A 19,783-nucleotide genomic window follows, 5' to 3' on the forward strand; every position below is an offset into this window, starting at 1 on the left:
TCAAAATCTTGAAATGGCAGAATAGGGGCTGGAGCCATAGCTCAGCAGTTAAAATGCTGGGTGCTTTTCTGAAGGCTCTGGGTTTGATCCCTAGCGCTGTGTATAACTCCAGTCCCTGGAGGTCCAACATCTCCTTCTGACCTCCAAGGGCCCTACCTGCACACAGAGTACAAACATGCATGCAGCAGAACACCACCCATGCACACAACAACAAAAATAGAAAAAAATATCTTTAAAGGTGAAGTAATACATTTTCTGATACAGAGAGGGTCTATACCTTTGTCCTGGGATGTCACCGCTGTGACTGTTGATCCAGTCCCAGACTGTGCTGCAAGCCCCAAGGAAGAACAGGCTGTGTATATGAGCCCAGGCATTGTTTTCTTAATTGGTATCTGCTCTGCATCAACTTCTGCCTCTTCATGACCAGCTGTCCCGCCTTTTACCTGGTCTTCTAGTCTGCTGTGCCCCGGGGAAAGCAGAGCACCAAGCCTATTAGAACTCAGTGATGGGGCTGGGACTATAGTTAAGTTGGTCGAGTGCTTGGCTAGTACACCTGAAGCCCTGGGTTTAATCTCTAGCACTTCATAAAACCAAGTATGGTGGCAGAAGCCTGCAGTGTTAGCACCTGAGATGGTGGGGGGTGGGGGTGGGGGCTGGACAATCAAAAACTCCAAGTCAATCTCAGCTGTACAGCGAGATTAAGGGAAGTCTGAGCCTCAAAACAACAGCAAAACAGACAAAACACAAAATAAGGGAGGAGGTGGCTTAATGGGTAAAGCACTTGCATGGATGTACAAAGGCCTGGGTTTGGATCCTCAGAACCCATGTAGAACTGGACAGAGTAACACACATCTATGACCGCAGTGCTTCATGGAAAGATGAGATGGAGAGAGGGGAGCCCGGGAAGCTCACAGGCTAGCCAGCCTGACACAGGCAGTGATGAACAAGGTGAGGCTCAACCTCTGATAGAGATTGTCTTTCCTTCTTCATGTGTGAAACATGGCACAGGAGAACACAAAACCACATACATGTTCACACACAAAGGCACAAAAAAGAAGTAAAGAACTCAATGAGAATTGTGACGCGTGGACTTTAAGGGGAACCTAGAAAACCTCTAAACACACATGTAAATTACTGTTAATATTTTGGTTTGGGGCAGTGCCTTGGGAAGTCAAGGTGGTTAAGGGGAAAGATTTCTAGGTAAACCATGCCATGACTAGTCGTCTTCCTAGCAGACAGACAGGATGGGGCAAGGTCTGGGAACCCAGCGTTGGCAGTGTCTGCTCATTTGCTTATGATGCATTGCTTGAACATCTACAGAGCCCCAGGCGCTGCCCTAGCCAGCAAACCAGACAGACAGGAGGGCTGGCCTTTGTGGGGCTCCAGCAAATAGGAGCCAGTAAAGCAAAGCAACTTCTAAGCAACTGTGGGCTGGAAGGGGACACTGTGGATAGGAAGCTCGCTGGGAAATGCTCCCAATATCCAGGCCTTTGGATGAAGACCTAGAGGACCAAACACACAGAGCTGCTAGACATGGCTGTTTGCTGAGAAAGGGTAGGGGAAGGCTTGAGGAAAGAGGACCCCTTTGAAACAATTAAGAGGGGAATTAACACTGAGGAAACCAGGTCAGAGCTGGAGATATGGCTGAAGGCGTGGGAACAGAGGAGATGACCTAGGAAGGCAATGTACTCAGATAAGAACCTGATCTGTGTGTGTGTGTGTGTGTGTTTGGGGCTCAAATGTGTCCAGGGTGAGGTAGGGAAGTGTGTCCCCTGGAATCAGCAAGCCAGAAGTAAATGGCAGTCTTGACAAGAGAAATCTGCTAGAAGAATGAGCAGTTTTCGTCCAATGGCTCCAGCTTGCCTTCTTGTAAACTGAGGGTATCCAAACAGGTACAACTTGGGATTCCTTCCTTCTTCTAGTTGACCCACAGGTTGAGAAGCTAGAAGTGTTTCTTTAATACAAGGGGACAATGATTAAAAGACAAAAAAAAATATTTACTATTGGAAGATATGCTATCTGGGAGTTATTAGCCATTATCAATACTCTTTTACATAAAAGATATTTATGTAAACTGTTAAAACAGCTATGCACAACGTTCTTCTTAGTGAGCGGTGCTGTCAAAGCTGACCCCAACGCGCCTTGGCTCACTATCCTGGAGAACTCCTTACCGAGCTTTTTAGATGTCGCACACACTTGGACAGAGTCAAGGGTCACCCACCCTCTCACCCAATTATTTAGAATGGACCCATCACCCTTCCAGAGGCAGGGAAGGAAATCCCAATGCTATCAGGAATTTAAGAGCAGTTCAGGGGACTCTATAAGACGTGTTTCTCCATGGCACATGTTAGCTAATGAAACGCTTACCCTGGGGTTATATTTGAAAGAAATATTTCAGTCCTAGAGAGGAGGCAATAAAAGACCTGGGGTAGGCCACCTTGACAAAGTTTTAACACTGTTGGATTTCCCTAAATGCCTCATCTCCTTATCCCCAGAGTCCCCTGTCCTGAATTTTTATCCAAGGTTAACCAAGGTTGGCCAAGGGCACTCTATAGGACTTTGTTTCTCAATTGCTTATTGACTGTCCTTTCAAAGCTAGAGATTGCCATACTCTTTGATGACTTGGTTTAATTGGTTCAGATAACCTGGCACCTGTGTGGAGACAGGCTTTCAAGGGGGTTGATAGACTAGAGGAAATGACTTTCTCAAAGTGCCCGTGGCCAGGGCAGTCCCTGTCTGCTTTGGGTTTAACCTTGTCCCAAGAACTCCGAGCAAGGTGTGAAGAGCCTGGTTCCTGAGGAAGACACGTGATCATGCTCCCCAGCCTGAAAAGCAGACAACCTAAGATATGGATTCAGCTAGAGTAAATGACCAGACAAATAGCTACTGGGACAGTATCCGTGAGTCCTGGCCACACTGCTTTCTCTTTGCCTTCAGAGGTACCTGTTATCCTGATATCAAAACAGTGCTTTCAGATAGAGGTAAGAGCCTCACAAAAGGTAAAGAGACGTGCAAGGTATGTAAGACTCGTCAGGGTCCTTCTAGTAATATATCCTAAGTCAGAGGTTCTCAGACTCACATGTGTATCACAATCACCTGGAATGGGGGTATGGGATGGCATGTCAAGGGCACAGATTTCCAGGCCACTGTCCTATGACAGTCTCATAGACTGCCTTGGAATTCAGACTCCAGAAAGTGCTGAGTTGAGGGGGATTAGGTCAGATTAAAAAACAGATGACACAGACTGGAGAGATGGCTCAGCAGTTAAGAGCACTGACTGCTCTTCCAGAGGTCCTGAGTTCAATTCCCAGCAACCACATGGTGGCTTGCAACCGTCTGTAATGGAGTCCGATGCACTCTTCTGGTGTGTGTCTGAAAACAGCTACAGTGTACTCATCTAAATAAAAATAAATAAATCTTTTAAAAAAATGACACTTCCCCTCTCCTGAAAAATCCTTCTAAAATACTTTTAGGTGTAATATCTGTGGCTTTATTGGAAAGAGGTTTTACCCTGCACAGTAACATCTAAGTGTAAGTTTTAGGGTTTATAGTATGGGAAAAGTACATATATGGCTTTGTAATGTTAATTTATGCAACAAATAATATACATATGATGAATATGCATAAGTGTTCTGCAAGTTACTCCAGGGAGAAGATGGCAGCCAGGACTGTATGGCTCAGCCAGTAACCAGCTGGGAAGTGGTGGCGACGGAATGCAGCTTTTGTTTGCTTCTAAACCCTGTCATCTTTTTATTTTTTACTACACTACACAGGCTATTTTTCAAAACTTCCTTTGGAGGGTAAGGTTCAGGAAAGGAAGGCCCCAGGCCACTGCTATTTCAAACATCCACTCAAGAAGACAGTGTACTGTAAACGGAGCTCAGCGCTGGACGGAGCGAGGCCAGCGCTGGATCAGACACATGGAATTCTCCAGGCATCTGAGGAATACAGCAGCCCAGGGTATGTTCAGAGTATGTCCGGTGTGGGATGCTCTTGCTGTAGGTGATGTGAGTCTCTTCCATAATTTCCTTCCTATCCACTATATAGTTTATTTTAATAAAAAAGAAGTGTATCTTTCAAGGGAATAGATTCTGCTGATGAGAGGTCACTTCATCCATGGCCTTTGCCAGGCCCTTGAAGCACCTAGACAAGCAGACTGGAACCACGTGACCCACAGCAGGCTGGGTTAGTATTTACCTAGCACGGCACTAATTTCACGTGTGTATTTCATTGAAGTCTACATCTGTGTAGATGTTGCTCCTTGGATCCCTGTTCTACAAATTAGGATTACCGGATCCCAAAGGAACTTTTCCCATCCTGGAATGGATATACTCAGTCCCGGAATGGAGTTGTGTGCATGTCACATTCAGTACATCTAATCCTCATTACAACTCGTGGAACAGGTGTCATAAGATGGGGCAATTTTGCAAGTAAGAAAACTAAGGAATCAACCCTTCCAGTGCAGTTCCCCAAAAGAAATTCAGGAGCAGCTCGTATCTCAACCCTCACCCAACTTCAACCACCTGAGGCTTTCAACCCCCAGGTGGGGCTTTGAGAACCAAGACTTTAATTATACCCCAACAGATTCCACCAGTGCTACAGGAAAACATTGGACTGTTCCGCGGGGAGGGGGAGGACTTTTAGAATTAGTTTTTAGGCAGACTTCAGAGACCACTACCTGTGGAGCCTTTTGCTACAAATTAGTTCTTTTAACTAAGGCATCCCGGGCAGGGGTCTTCCACGCGCATGCCTGTTTCAGAGGCCGCGCAGGCCACGTGCACGGAGACCCGGGGCTGTGACCAGGGTGAGACCCGGCAGCCCCACCCACGAACCTGCCCCGTGGCCGCCGCTCCAGCACGTGGGAGTAGCATTTCGGCGACTCCGCTCCGTGCAGCGCGGGGCACTTGCACCTTCCCTGCGCGCTCGCCTGCCGCAGCACCGGACTCCACGGAGTCCTGAGCTAGGGCTCGCGGAAGGAGAGAGGTCCCGGGTCCCGTCCGGTCCGGGTCCCGCGGAGCCGCGGCCATCTTGGCGGGCTCACCTCGCGGGTCGTGCGCTCAGGCTAGGGACAGGGTGCGGCCCTGGGACCCTACCTCGCTGGGGATCGGGCTGGGGGGCGGGGGGGGCACGCACCGGAGGAGTGCTCCGTGTGCCGCCACGTGCGCTCCAAGGAGGGGAGTGATGGAGGGGGCGACCGCCTGTGCGCGGACTTGGGAGTCCCCACGCGTGGGGGACAGTGGAGCTGAGCCTCCAGTGCAGCTCGAGCCGCTGCGTGATCCTCCGTCCCGGGGTGGGGCACCCTTCCCGAAGCCAAGGCGGAGCGCGGGCTGCGTGGACGCGCGCCCCCCCTCCCGGCCGATCCCAGTTTGTGAAGAAAAGGGGCAAAAAGAAGTGTTCAAAGATCCCGGAATTGCGGTTTGGCTCTGGGGCAACGGTTGCTACACGAAGTGAAACCTGCGGAGCGCCCGGGCGCGCGCGCCGCGCCCCGCCCCGATCGGGCGTGACTCATCTTGGGACCGCCCGGTCGGTTCTTATACTCGGGACTGCGGAGCGCGCGCAGGGCTTCCCTCCGCCTGCTGGTCCCGACGCGTCTCCGCCGTCGCCTCCGCCGTACAGCCGAATAGCCGAGGACCCACGCAGAGCCACCAGCCAGCCAAGATGCCCAAGCCAGTAAGTTGTCCCTGTTTCGGAGCGGCTGTGTGCCAGGCCGGGTGTCCCCAGGGAATCACCTTGCACTGGCTGCTGGGCAGCTTCTGTAGAACCCAGTTCGTTTTCTGGTGAAGGGCCTCTTCTTACCTGTCGACGCCTTTGTGGCACTCTCTAGTCCCCTTTGTGGGTGGTTCTTTTTCGGTCGCTAACCAACCCCCTACCGGGTTTTGGGACTGCTTTAAAAGTGCTTAGTGCGACCTCCAAGTTTCTTAACTGGTGCAAGTCGCACTGAAGCTTTGGTGGCTTCTCACACGACCGACACCTGCTCGCCCAGTTCCTTCGAGCGACCGAAACCACTTGCAGCCCACACCTTCCTGGGCGGTTTGAAGGGCATTTGGGAGAAGAGAGGCTTTGTGCCTGGGATAGCCTGGTCTCAGCCCCTTTCGCGGCGGCTGGAGAGGCGCGGCCGGTCTAAACAGGGTTTTTTGCTGGTTGCAGCAGGATCCCTATCTCGGGGAGGGTTAGCCGTGGACTTGAATTGCAGATGAGGCAGTACCAGAGGCTTGATAAGGAGGCTCACTGGGCACTGGTCGTGAACTTGGGCTAATTAACGTGCAGCGAGAGCTCGCCTCTCTGTTCTTGAATCTGATTCTGTTGAGATTGCTGGCGGGACAGAGTTGGGGGGGGGGCAACTACAAGGCAGGTCCTCAGTATATGTATTCCACCCGCCTTTACAATGTGGAGGGGTTTGGTGATTAGGTGGAGGGAGAAATTATGATGTCTTGTTTAACTTTTAAATAGAGATGGAGAAAACAAGACTAATAAAACTACAAAGAGTTTTCTTAATAAACTACAGAGTTCATGTCTAGTTCTTAGAGCATATATCTGTTTTTACTACTTTTACGTTTTTGTGTTCTCTGAAAGGACGTGCTTCTCTAGAAATTGTGTTTCTGTTTCTATCAGTCTTAAGCCATTTTCTGTCATGTCAAAGAACTTACTCTAAAAATGATAATAGACCCAGACATCAGTACAGTTTTTGGCCTAAGTTATTCATGGGAGGGTATTTTAACCTCACACAAATGCATTTCAAACTCAAAAGTGACTCATCCTAGTTCCACTATGCCTGTGGTATAAAACTGGCCCAGGATGTGTTACGGTGGCGATGCAGCAGATGCTGGGGGTGGTCAGTACATTAGTTCCGGGTGTGGGTTTTTTTTTATTATTATTATTAAAATATTCCGAGGTGGTGGTCAGGTGCTGGCACTGTCTTCAGTTGCTCCTTGTTTCTCCCCTCTTTACAAACTGTAACTTCTTTATTCTTAGTTTTTAAAATTATAAGCTATACACAGCTTATAATTCATCTTTATAATCCAGTTTTAAATGTGTAGGTTAGTGGCATAAAATATGTTGTTGATCAACCATCACCGTCGTCCATTTCTCCAACATCACTATTCTACACTGATTCTCAGTACTCGTACAGCACAAATCTGTTTCCCCAGACTCTGGTGGTGACCAGACTCATCTTCTTCTGTGTATTGAGTAGGGACCTCACGAGGACAGAATCTGGATATTTGTTCCTTCCGGTTTCCACTAGTATAGAGTGTTCTAATCCCAGACACTCCACTATGTCAAAATTGCCTCAGTTTTAAGGCTCCCCCCCCCCCCCCATGGCTGGTATGTTTTGATTTCCTCCCGTTTTAAAGGTCTTCTGTGGTAAGAACTTTGTTAGGAAAAAGTAAAGAACTCTTCAGGTGTTAAGGAAGAAGGGTAGCCATGGTCTGTGTGCCTGTCAGCTTCAGTAACAGAGTAACTTTTTTGAAGTCTGTTCTACAATAGCCAGAGTTAACAATTTCCAGACTTTGCTGAGAGGACTCCTCTTAGGTGCAAGGTGCATACCTGCGGGAGGAAATCCCCAGCTGCCCCTCTGCCGGTGGGAGGAGTGAGAGGTGGCCTGCTAGATTGAGCACTGGAAATAGCCATATTGGCCACCTCTACCACTGTTACTTGGAAACTGAATTTGTTTGTTGTTGTTGTATGTGTGTGTATATTTTTTTTGGGGGGGGGGCTAATTGGGGTTTGTTTATTCCCTGCCTGGATAAATGTTAAATGAAGCGTCCACCAGCAAACTCCTTAGGTATGTCCTTTAAACAAAAGGTTATTGATTCTATTTAAGCCTGAAGTGAGAATTTCCTTGTGGTCTGCATGGGTGGGATGCTTCATTGGACTAAGGGGCAATCCCAGCTAACCACAGATACACCTAGATTTTGGCTTTTGTTTTTGTTGTTGTTGTTGTTTTTAATTAATTAATTAATTTACTTATTTTGGCCTTTCATGTGGTGGTTGGTTTCTTCTCCGGGCCCAGTTAGATGACTTTGTTCATAAGACAGCAGGTAGAAATGACATGACATTTAGACCCCGAGTATTAAAATGTCGGATGTTTTTCATTCAGCAAGCAGTGTGCCTGGTGCAGAGGGGCAATGTGGTTCTTTCCCGGTGGAGACTCACAGTCTGGTTCTTCAACCAAGACACAGAGCTTAGCACATTAATGTGCCTTCAAAGAAGGAAATGTCTCCCAGAAAGAGCAGAGGTTAAGAGACCCCTGGGTGTGGTGTGGTGGTAAGGAAACCGGTTGGTGGCCCTCTGGAGAAGCCTAAATTTTGTCTTAATCGTGCTGGGAGGAATTGGGGTGGGGGTGTCTGTCACATGAGGAGGGACAGCGGTGGCCTGTGACTGCTCTTGATTTCCGTGGTCACTTTGACACTCCATCTGATAGGAGTAATGGACTTCCAAGGAAGACATGGGTGCTCTGGAGGGCACCTTGGCCTCTGCTCATACGGTGCCCGGATTGGGGGCCTCCTTGGGGACACGGGTGGGGTTAGCACGAGGAGCTGGTGCAGGAAGCAATTGCACAATCCTTTCAGGCAAGGTAGCCCGGAGCTCCTCTCCCCCTCCCTTCCCGCTGCTCTCCAGAACCTGCTGTCCTGGTCTGGTGGGAAGCTGCAGGCAAGCCTTAAGAGAGAAGGGTGTTGCCTTTCAAGCCACTGTGATCTCAGATGTCTCCCAGCTTCACCGGAGAACTGCCTGTCTGCCGCATGCATACACGCACACACACTCACACAAAAATGCTTTAACCAGGCTCACGTCCAAAGTGGTGCACTGTGAACTAAAACTTTTCATTTTGCCCTGCTAAGGACTGGACTTGGGGCTCCGTGCATGCTAGGCAAGTGAGTCAAGTTAATTTCTGAGACAACCTTTGGGAATTCTCTTTGGGAATGTTGCCTTTCACTTGAGATTTTAATAGGGACAGATTTTAATAAATATACCCATAGGTATTATTTATTAAGTGCACGCACGCACGCACCCCTTCATTGAGAAGAACACGTGGACATACTGCTCCTCTCCCCCCTTCACCCAGGGGCAGATGGTGAATTAGGTGGCTAAGGTTTTGTCTCATGGCAGCGGGAGAAATGCTGGCTAGGGTTACCGATGGGCCACCATCACACAATAAGGCATGATGAATATTTATAGCTCATCCCGGAGTTCAGCAGACATTTGCTTGAGTTCCTGTGAGAGGTGTTGAGGCGCCGGATGGTAGGCAGAGAAGTAGCCCCTGTCGTTAGGATTCCCAGACTGGTTCAGGGCAGACAGTAATCGCAGTAAATGCTGAGCTGTGGCTCTGGCTGTTGTGGGAAGGAGTGCTGAGCAGTCAGGAATTCAGAGCAGTTCAGGAAGAGGGAGGTTCCAGTTGGAGCCTGCTCGGCTGTAGAGGCAATCAGGATGCTGTGCCGAGTCAGCCACGCTCTGGCATTTTAGGCTTAACTCGGATTTTGACCTGGAAGGAGCAACAGGATGGTAAAAGTGGGGAAAGAAATCCCCCCCCACCCCCCCCACCCCACCCCCGTGATAGATTGGACACACTGGGCGCCAAGGGCTGGGTCAGGTGGCCTTCCGGTTTCTGCCTTGCACAGATGAACGGGTGCTGCAGAGCAATGATGGGGGGGGGGCGGGGGCAGTGGCTGAGAACCTGTACATGTTAATAAAGTTGAAAAGCAGTTTTTATTTTTTTTTATAGTCTGACCTCAGCCTTACTTTGCCATTTTGGACTCTGGCTTGTCACCAAGGTGGGAAAGGAGGCTAGTAGGAACTCCTAGTTCCAGGAAGACAATGCTAGCTAGCCCAACAAGGCTGTAAAGCAGCACCAGAGATGGCTTCTCTCTGCATGGGGTTCAGGGGCTGAGTGAGCTTAATTTGGTAGTGGCTCTTGGTTTTCAGAGGCGGGGAAAGCCCTTATCCCTGTGAAACTTTTCTCTGGCTATTTCTTCTTCCGCTTCTGTCTGTTGCCACCCTAAACAGTAACATTGTGATTTCTTAACAAAGTGCGGACTAACTTGACTAATGATGTTTAGACCCAGAGGGAGGAAAACAGCACCACCTAGCGAATTGTAACACCTTTTCTTCATTTTTTTTTTTTTTTTTGAGATGGAAACTTCTGTGACTCTTTGACCTTTTAGAGAGCGACTTTTCTTCCTTTTTAACATTAGTTACGAGACAGATTCTTGACTCTTCATTTTTAACTTGCACTATCACTTTTGAAATAAGAACCGCTTATGGAAGAGACCAGAAGTTTGTAGCATCCTTCCTAACGTGCTTACTCTCCTTTACTTTTGACTTCCGGAGTAAAGATTACTGCTACATCAGTCAGATAATGATGGAGAGTCCTCTTGTAGCCCAGGCTGCCTCACTGTGTAGCAGAAGACAACCTTGAATTTTTGCTCTTCCTACCTCCAGCTCCCAGGAATTGGGGTTTCAGGTTGGTGCCAGCGCATCCAGTCTGTGATGTGCTGGGGACCAAGCCCAGAAATCTGGGATTGGTAGGCAAGCACTCTACCAATTACGCTTTGTCTAGAGTGCTTGTTTGAAGAACCAAGCGGTAGTGCTGGCGATGCATGGCACCGTGGTTTAGAGCACTTGCTGCTCGTGGGGAGCACCTGGAGATCTTTCCCAGCATCCACCACGGCAGCTCAAGTCTTACAGGAAATGTGACCCTCCCCCTCTTCCGGACCCCTCCAGTATTGTGTGATATGCAGGCAAAACACTCATTTATATAAAATAAAGTTACAGGACCAAATAAAACCATTGTTATAATGTGACTTAGAAACTTTGACTAAGATATTTGTTATATTTTTTAATAAAACTGCAGAGAACCACAACAGTCTTGTGATGTATACTGCTTGCTGTTAGAGAAGCCATTTAGTACCTGGGGACCTCAGTTTGTCATCCAGACCGGAAAAAGTGCAAAAGATGCTACCTGGGGTAAACTGAGGCAAGGCTTTGTGACGTGCAGACAGCTAATCTTAACATACCATAAGCCTTGTTAATCCTGTGTGCACTTCTCCGTGTAAACTGTCAGCAGAACTGACCGCTCAGTTAAGCACAGCCCTGACCCTCGTGGGGAAAGAGCCACAGAAAATGCCCAGTTGTCTCCCACATCTGCGGTTGTCAGGATCCCCTGGGAATTCTGCTTCCTGTCTGAGTAGTGAGTGGGCTTGGTGCTGGGGTGTGCCTGGGAGGAGTTCTGTTGGAGAAGGTGAGTATAGGCAAAGGTCACAGTGAGGTAGGACAGCCAGCGGGGCCAGGGCAGTTCCCCATGTTGGCTGCTTGCTAGGGGGAGGGCTAGGAGCATTTCTGGCCACAGGCTGGTTCCGTTTTTATTTTATTTCATTTTTTCATTCACTAAGGAGCTTTTATTTCCTACAGATAGATGGCAATGCTGTTTCAGAGGAGAGGAAAACTTTAGGAACACCCTTTTATTTAGTATATCTGAGAGAACAAAGTTTAAAATTCTAACTTCAGCTTCAACTCTCTCTGATGCAAATAAGCGTGGGGTGGGGTGTCACGGGGTGGGGGGGCACACAGCTCAGTTTGGGCTTAGCTTATTTTCTCTTTTTGTGAACTTGAGGTCCCTTTCCGCAGACAACTTCTTTCTGTTGTTGTTGGTTTTTTTTCCTTTTGCCTGGGAGAAGGTACTGCAACAGTACTGGGAAGGTGGGAAGGTGGGGTGGGGCTATGCTTGTCCGGAGGATGGTGGAGGTCTTTCTTTGTCTGTAAGGAAGGGACAGGTTCTTTTCTTCCTATGGTCTCCCAGCTGAGATTTTTTTTTAGGTTTTTGAAGCCTTGTTTTAAAACACCAAATAAGGCCCTTAAAGCCTGAGCTATTTACCCTCCAGCCCTTTACAGAAAGAAGGGCCAGGCCCTTGCCTCCAGGCTAAAGGTAACTATTGTGAGGGTTTCCTTAGACTTGTGTCGATTTTATGACTTGGCCAATATTTGGAAGGTGAACCACTCCTTTGTCTCTAGTTTTTACAAAACCATTCTCATAAAACAAAGAAGCTGTTCCTGGTCGGTTCATTCTAAGTCCATCCTGTGTCCTGAGCAGAAACTCCTAATGGGAAAAGTGTCACAGGGCGCAAGCAGGGTTGAGGTTTAACAAGGCTGGTGCCAGCAGCTGCCCTTTGTTTCCTAGGGAAAGTGGCAGTATCTTGTGTCACCTCCTAAGCCATTGTCTAATGGCAGATCTTTGGCACACACTGAGAGCAATTTGTACCTGATATTTGAGTTGGAAAGAGACTGCCGATAAATTAGTTGCTTTTTTTAATCATTGAAAATTTAAAAATTAAACCTAGCAGGAGTGACCCCGACCCCTCACCCGCCTTATTTATTATATTTCACAGACCTTGGCTATCCCTTTTTGATGTTTGATAAACTGTGTATTTGTGCCTTTCCTGGCTTTACAGTGAGGTCACACGGTTCAAACATCAACAACAAAACACCCAAAACATCATCTGCTTCCAGAAAGACCTTTAAATGCTTGCATTGTTAGCTGATTCATAGAGGGTGGTAGAAGGTACAAAGTTGCCTCTCTGGGTGATTCTACTCTCTCTGTGCCTTTAAACAAGAATGTGCCTCCTACTTGTAAGGGCTGAAGAGATAGAGAAGTGCGTGTCTGTGTGTGTGCGAGTGCATGTGTGTGTTTATGTTTCCCATGCTCGTCCTTGTGCCTGGCCCTGGTTGGTGGGTTCTACTTGCAACTACAGAATTCTCATCTAATTGAAAGTTTTCCCATCCCATGATGGTCTTCTTTTTTTTTTTTTTTTTTTCCGTCTGATTTAGACAGCCCGATGAACTAGAAAGCAAATCATGTTCACTGTTTTGGCTCTCATGGTGAATACTGCTCACACCCCTCCAACACACAGTGCTGGCGTTTCGGGTCCTGGGAACACACTGGCCGACAACAGAGGGCCTTCTAAGATCGGATGGTTGTTGCCTCCGTGGTTGTCATGGTTACCACATCATGGCCGACCGGTTTCCATTTGATGTGCAAACTCTCATTTCCTGAATGTGCTCCCACCAACCCTTAGTGGCCAAAGTCTGAGGAAAGTTAGCACGGCCCAAAACAGCCTCTGCAGTGGTTCCCTCTGCTCCCCCCTAGGGAAGCATCTGTCTGCTCTCAAGGTTGATACGTTGGGGGTTGGAGGGACAGAGATGTGGAAAAGCAGACGGCCATTGCATATAATCAAGCATTGCCAAGGTGTAGAGTTAACTTTTGTTTTGTTTTCTTCCCGAGACAGGGTTTCTCTGTATAGCCCTGGCTGTCCTGGAACTCACTTTGTAGACCAGGCTGGCCTCGAACTCAGAAATCCGCCTGCCTCTGCCTCCCGAGTGCTGGGATTAAAGGTGTGTGCCACCACGCCCGGCTTAGAGTTAACTTTTATTATTAGTTTATTCTTGGGTGAAGAGTTAAATCGTGGGGCAGAAGGAGCAGAGTGGGCGAGGTGTGGTCGGTCGGCTCGTGCTGTCAATGAGCCCTTACAGAGAGAACCCTGTCTTGATTGACATGCCTCTAACTTGGTCTTCACATAGATTTGGTGGTGAGTGTTCGTCAGTATCTTCCTGGTCCGCTGAGACATGGCCATCATTTCTCAAGTGCTTTAGGTCAGGGATGTTGGTTGAGAAATGTTTGCCTGTGTCTCCATGATGGTGTCTGCAGATATCTTCTTCAGTGTGTCTTGGCACAGGATCCAGCCTTCTTCGTCTTTATGTTTGTGAAGAGAAAACTGATCTAGAGGCGACATGGTCAGCACAGTTTAGCTTGGTCTGTCTTTATGGAACAGGATGCTGTTAGCGATCTCACTGAGATGCTGAGGTATTGGGCATGCATACTGCATCGCTGTTTGGATGAACCTCCTCAGTGGCCTTAGCCAGGGAGGGAAGGTTGGGACCACTGTGTGCCTTCCTAAGAAGCGGGCTGGAGAGGAAGTAGTGAGTAGCAAAATGTATTAGATGGATTTGGACAGACCAACCATTAAAGGACCTGTGGGGCTATGTGCTGAAGTTTGTGGGTGGATGGGCTTTGAGATCCTTAAAATATACGAAGTTCATACCCCCCCCTCGCTGTCTCTCTGTCTCTCGTTCTTTTTCATTCTCTCATTCATAGTTTCTCTCTCCCCTCCCCCCTCCCCAATAGATAAGGCATTAAGTGGTAAAGGGAGTAGGTGGTATTAAAATAGAAGGGAAGTGTGCTCAGAGTCTCTGTGCAGCTTCCCTTCTTTCTATTGTGTGACTGTGCCTATTGGAAAGTTTAGTTCAATGGCTCGGTGCGTAAAGGAGCTTTACCATCGAGTCTGAGGATCTGCATTGAGTTCCATCCCCAGAGCTCATGTGGTGGAAGGAGAGGATGCCCTCGGATGGCCATATCCAAAGCACACACATGAGCACGCACATGCATACACGCAGACACATGTGTAGACACTGGCATACAATATAAAATGTATTACAGGTGTGGGAAAGGGGAGAATGATTCATTCACCCTGTCTCCTCACAGGATGTATGCAAAGTCCAGTTGGAAACCAGGTGAAGCCCCTGATTTGGGGAGCCTGTGCAGAGTCTTAGTATGCTGAGGCAGGGGTTCTCCACGCGGCCCTGAAGTGGCGTCACAGTGCCGTAGGTCACCTGTTTATGGCCGATGAAATGAACAGTTGATGGCATTGCAGCTGGGCCTCCGCCCTCCCCTCAGCACACCTGCTTTTAAGGCACTCCACATGGAAACCTACAAACGAACTCTTGGGTCCCGAAAGCTAGCCCACGGCTAGTCTATCCTTACGGGATTTGGGGTGGGGAGGAGGTGTTGTGGCCCAGGACGGTATCTCACTAGCAAGTCTGTGGGCCTTGAACATTGGAAAGGAACATAATAAGGTAGGAGGTATCTCCTGAGTGGAGAGCTTATGCGGCCATTTTAGGAGGTGTGTGTCCTGGTGCTGTTGGCAGGGTGGGCAGGAAAGGGGCGGGGAACACAACTGACAGGGGTTGGGAGTGGTTAGTGGTAACAAGAGCTGAAAAGTACCTCCTATCTTCTTACCCCCAGTTAAATACTTGTGTACAGAGTTTGGTTTAACCTAATAGAACCTCAAAAACAGAGACATTTTAAAAACAGAAGGCTTTTGGGTTGTTTGTTTGCATGCCGATTGTTTGTTTGTTTGGAAGAAAGTTAAACTTGGACTGGAGAGATGGCTCAAAGGATAAGAGCACTGGCTGCTCTTTCAGAACTCCCCGGTTCAATTCCCAGCACCCATGTGGTAGCTCACAACCGTCTGTAATTATAATACTGGGAGATCTAATGCTCTCTTCTGGTGTGCATGCTTACATGCAGACAAAACACCCATATTAAATAAATAAACAACAAACAAAAGCAAAAACTGTTGGAGGTCAGACTGTAATTGCTGAAGGCAAAAGGAAAGACTTTATCGGCTAAGATTAAAGATCTCGTATCTAAGTCTCTCATGGGAAAATGTTCCTTAAACTGCAGAATAGTCCTGCTTGTAATGGCCTTACCTGTGGGCAGCTTTGTCTCAGAAGTCAGTGGGTCTGTATTCGAGGCGTGTCCCTAGAACAAGGCGGTCTGACCTTCTCCTCCCATTCCTAGCTCCTCCTCCTCCTCCCCTCCGTTGGAAAAAGGAATAACTTCACAGACTTCTAATTTTACAAAGAAAATAAAGCAGTCCAGGTGGGTTTAGTCTACAGGCCTTTCATTTCCTACGTGCTGTGAGCTGAGAACCAAAAACCAGTGTAGCATGTAGCAGCCATCTTGTCTGTCCCTACGTCTGTCTTTATGGGGATCTCCTCGGTGTGTATAATTATGCAGGTATTTCAGTGAGCTACATCCTAGCTGAAGTGTGTGCAACACAGCTCCTGAAACCAAAAGCCGATGTCTCCACTTCCAGACTCCACTAAAGAGAAAGTGACCTTGAATAAGCAGTTATTTATTTAGTCTGCCTTGGTGGACTGAGGGTGTATGTTGGGTTATCTGTGTTTCTCCTTAGTACAGGTAAACTCCTTTGGCTTTTTCTCTCTCCTAGTCTGTATGAAGTAGTCTCTGAGAATTCTTGTTTGATTTCTTTGGAAATCCCGGGCTGAAAGAAATGGGTACCACCGTACAAGCACACACACAAAGTGTGAGAAGTTACAGATGCCAGGCACCAGGAGCAGCGGCCTACGATTGTTAGCAGCCCAGAAAGTGTCCTTCCCTTCTGTGGGTTCTGCCCACAGGCCCTCCTGCTCTGGTAATGGGCCGGGGGGAGCAGTCTCTCTGCTACCCAAAGGTCTGTGGGAAGGGCTCAGCACACCCTGTTCCCAGCCAGGTTTGGAATAGAGAGGTTCAGAACGGACCCTCTTCTTACCGCTCAGTAAGTTCCCTTCTGTTTGTAAGGTCAGATTTTTTTTCCCCCTGATCATAATGAGTACAAACAGGACTGGTTTGTCCACTCTTTGTGTATGTTAAGTAGCCTTGGTCTGACAGGAAGTGGGTCTGGGGGCAGGAAGTAGCTTACTTTCTGAGGCAGAAAGGCGCTATTGAGAAGAACTTGAGACTTCATTGCGTGTCCTCAAAGTTACGGGGAAGCATTAGCCCTTCCAAGCCCTTAGCCGCTCTCTGGGATTTACTAATGGGCTTTTCTGTCCATTGACTTAGATCCAGCCTTAGAAATCAAACACGGGTTATACAGAGAGAAGAGCGTCAGAAGTTGAGAGCGTTGCCTAAGGCATCTGGGTCTCACTGCCCTCAGTCACTAAAAAGATTTGACTCTCAATCCAGGAAGGAGATGCCTGCCTGCTGCCCAGGAGGCTGAGGCAAGTGGATTGGGACCTCAAGGCTCAACTATGTACTTAAATAGACTATTTTCTCAAGTGAAGAGACAGGTGGAGCAGTGCGTGCAGATGCAGAGATACATGCAAGTGATCATGCACGTGCATGGGGTGGGCTGACACACACGCGTGCACACACACACACACACACACACACACACACACACGAAGGCTAGGAATGCCCAGGCAAGAAGCAGTAGCAGTTACAGTCACCTATAGAGTAATTAACCTGGTCTCTGTGATAGTGAAAACATATGCATTATGTTACAGGGATTAAAACTGCCTTGGAATAGTTAACAGGTAGTTTTCAGGCCCAGCATCTGTGCCAGTATATTAAGAATTTAGTGTTTATATTTAGTCTGGTGGCGGTGGTGTCGTAGTGAGGACAGTTTGGCAAGAGGCTCAAGGAGAATGTTGTACTAACTTTCATAATTAAAGATACCCACTGAGTTCCTTCAGAGTGCACCTGCCATCTATAAAGTGAGGTGAACGCCCACCATGTTTCTGGGAAGCCAGATCAGCCTGGCTGCGCGCAGCCGGGCACACGTGTACAAGATGGTTTATTATGCTTTAAAATATTGGGGGTTAGCCGGGCAGTGGTGGAGCACACCTTTAATCCCAGCACTTGGGAGGCAGAGGCAGGCAGATTTCTGAGTTCGAGGCCAGCCTGGTCTACAGAGTGAGTTCCAGGACAGCCAGGGCTACACAGAGAAACCCTGTCTTGAAAGACCAAAAAACAAAACATATATATTGGGGGTTGGAGGGTGCCCATCCTAGTTATGCTGAAATAAACCATAAATATCCAAGTATCCCAGAGTGAAGGTGTAAGGTGTTTATAGACAGCCATGAATGTGAACATTAGCAGACATGAATCATGAAAAAAAAAAAAAAACAAACCTTAAATTTGACAACTTCCATTCAGCTAGACCTGCTTGCAATTAAAAGTCAAAACGATGACTTGAGACTCTTATTTGATTTAAAATTGATGGCCAACATTTTCTGAACACCGAGGAAGGCAGGGCATAGCGTGAACTGGAATCCCACAGAAAGAGCTGCTTGCTTTTTCATGGAGTCAAGCTGGCTCCTTTGGCTTTGACTTCTGAGGTCACCTCCTTGCTCTTCCTTACTGGTTGATGCTGGGGCAGACTCTAACAGGACTGGCTGCACTAAGACAGAAGACAGAGAGAGGCAGGAGCATGGTGACGTTGGTCTTAATTCATGCTGCCATTAGGAGTTCTTCTCACAGCCTTGCTCCTTGACCTTCTTGCTGGTGAGCCACAACTGTCCCCAAGAACAGAGTCTTCAGCGGAATAGCTGATGCTGGCCTGTGCTCCAAACATTGCTACCAGGTCTCCATGGTCAGTGGTGGTTCCTGGGAGAGCTGAGGAGAGAACAGAGCTGCAGAGCACGGCTTTGGCCTCTGGAGCTGCTCTCTGCTTGTGTGACAAATGGATTCTTGTCAGCTCTGACATTATTATTATTACTACTACTACTTAGGCAGTAAGAGATACATGTCCAAGAATTGTGCCATCATGTGGAAACTTTATTATTTTGAGACCATGCATCCTAGCCAGACGCCTTTATAGGCTTGCTGTAGAGACCATGATGAGCAGATTTTACTGCTTGCCTGACTGACAGTTTTGTGGTAACGGACCTACGGCTGAGTGAGCTTCCTTTTACATCTGGCCGTCTTCCTACGCGTGCTGATCAAGCTGCTCTGAACACTGTTAGGCAAGCAGTACGCTGGTGACCAGATCTGACTTAGAGCTCCAGGGAGCCTGGTGTCCATGACCAGGCCAGCTGTGTGTGTTCATCATCATCCTGGAACTTCGGGTTCTTCTCAGGGCTAGTTCATCCCTACTGTGTGCTTATCCTGTTATTTCCACCTTCTCCACACACCAGCAAGAATGTTCCGGAAGCCTGGCAGAAGGGCTTGTGCTTAGATGTATACCAGCCTGCCTTTGAATGCCCAGAGACAGCTGTAGCTGTGGTTGGGAGCCCTAGGGGAGAGCCTCATTTGCTAATGTAGGAGTGACAGACCTTATGTGAATATGATAACTGATAAGTTCCGGAAATAAAGGAGCCCTTGGCGTGGAACTTCTCTCTGAGATACCCTTAATATTTTGGTTAACTCTGGTTTAGCATAGACTACAACTGCTTAGACTACTGCTTGCTTTGGCCCTCTTCAGAAGGAGGGATAGTTTGGTAAATTTTTTTTAAAGAGTCACTACAAATGAATGCTTTCTAGAAACAGTGACAGTATAAAACATGGTCCTGGGAGTTGGCCTTGCAGCGATTTTCTAGACTTTATGAGTATATAAACGGTAGTCAGCCCCGGTGCAGATGTAGGCAGTCATCTTGTTACAAATGGAGGCTTTGGGGGCTGGGGTCCCAGGTCAGGGGCCAGGGGTGACTCAGCAGGTCTAGAGGTCCTTGTCTACAAGCTTGGCTGTGTAAGATCACACTCTAAAACCTCCATAAAGGTGGGTAGGGAGAGCCAGTGTCAGCATCCTATGACACTGTGCTGGGTCCAGGCACACAGATGTACACACTAAAAGAAAAAAAAATTAAATTTTAGTTAGCCTTTGCTGCGACAGCTTCCAAAGGGGCAGAAAGACCTTCAGAAGAAAAATCCAGCAGACGCCAAGGCCACAGACGCCATTCACCTTCTGCGGGCTGCCTTTGCCCACCTTAGCTGAGTCCCAGAGTCAGGCTTTTCAGGCAGGGTGGTTAAAGTCTGCTAAGTTGCTGGGGTGACTTTACAGAGTTCAGTTATTTGCTAGCATTGTGCACAGTGGCCACTGTGTCTTAGCAGATGCTACAGGATGGCAGTCAGTGGTTTGTGTCAGAGATTACAAGGGACCGGGATTCCTAGGCCTAGACTGTGGGCCCCTCTGTTACTCCCAGGGCCAGGCTTTCCAAGCAGGTCATGATTAGC

General features: G+C 48.1%; 1 protein-coding gene across 1 annotated transcript in view; it reads left to right on the forward strand.

Annotated features, from left to right (window-relative positions):
- The first annotated feature begins 5,540 nt into the window (after window positions 1–5,540).
- Ezr (ezrin) overlaps window positions 5,541–19,783 on the forward strand; it is a 44,060-nt gene continuing 29,817 nt past the window's right edge. The window contains exon 1 of the mRNA XM_085833329.1: window positions 5,541–5,670. Within this exon, the coding sequence (XP_085689455.1) occupies window positions 5,659–5,670 (12 nt within the window). The 5' untranslated portion in view covers window positions 5,541–5,658. The remainder of the gene's footprint in view (window positions 5,671–19,783) is intronic.

The sequence above is a fragment of the Mus caroli genome, unplaced genomic scaffold, assembly GCF_978045245.1.
Source record: "Mus caroli unplaced genomic scaffold, Mus_caroli_1 scaffold_18, whole genome shotgun sequence".
NCBI lineage: Eukaryota > Metazoa > Chordata > Mammalia > Rodentia > Muridae > Mus > Mus caroli.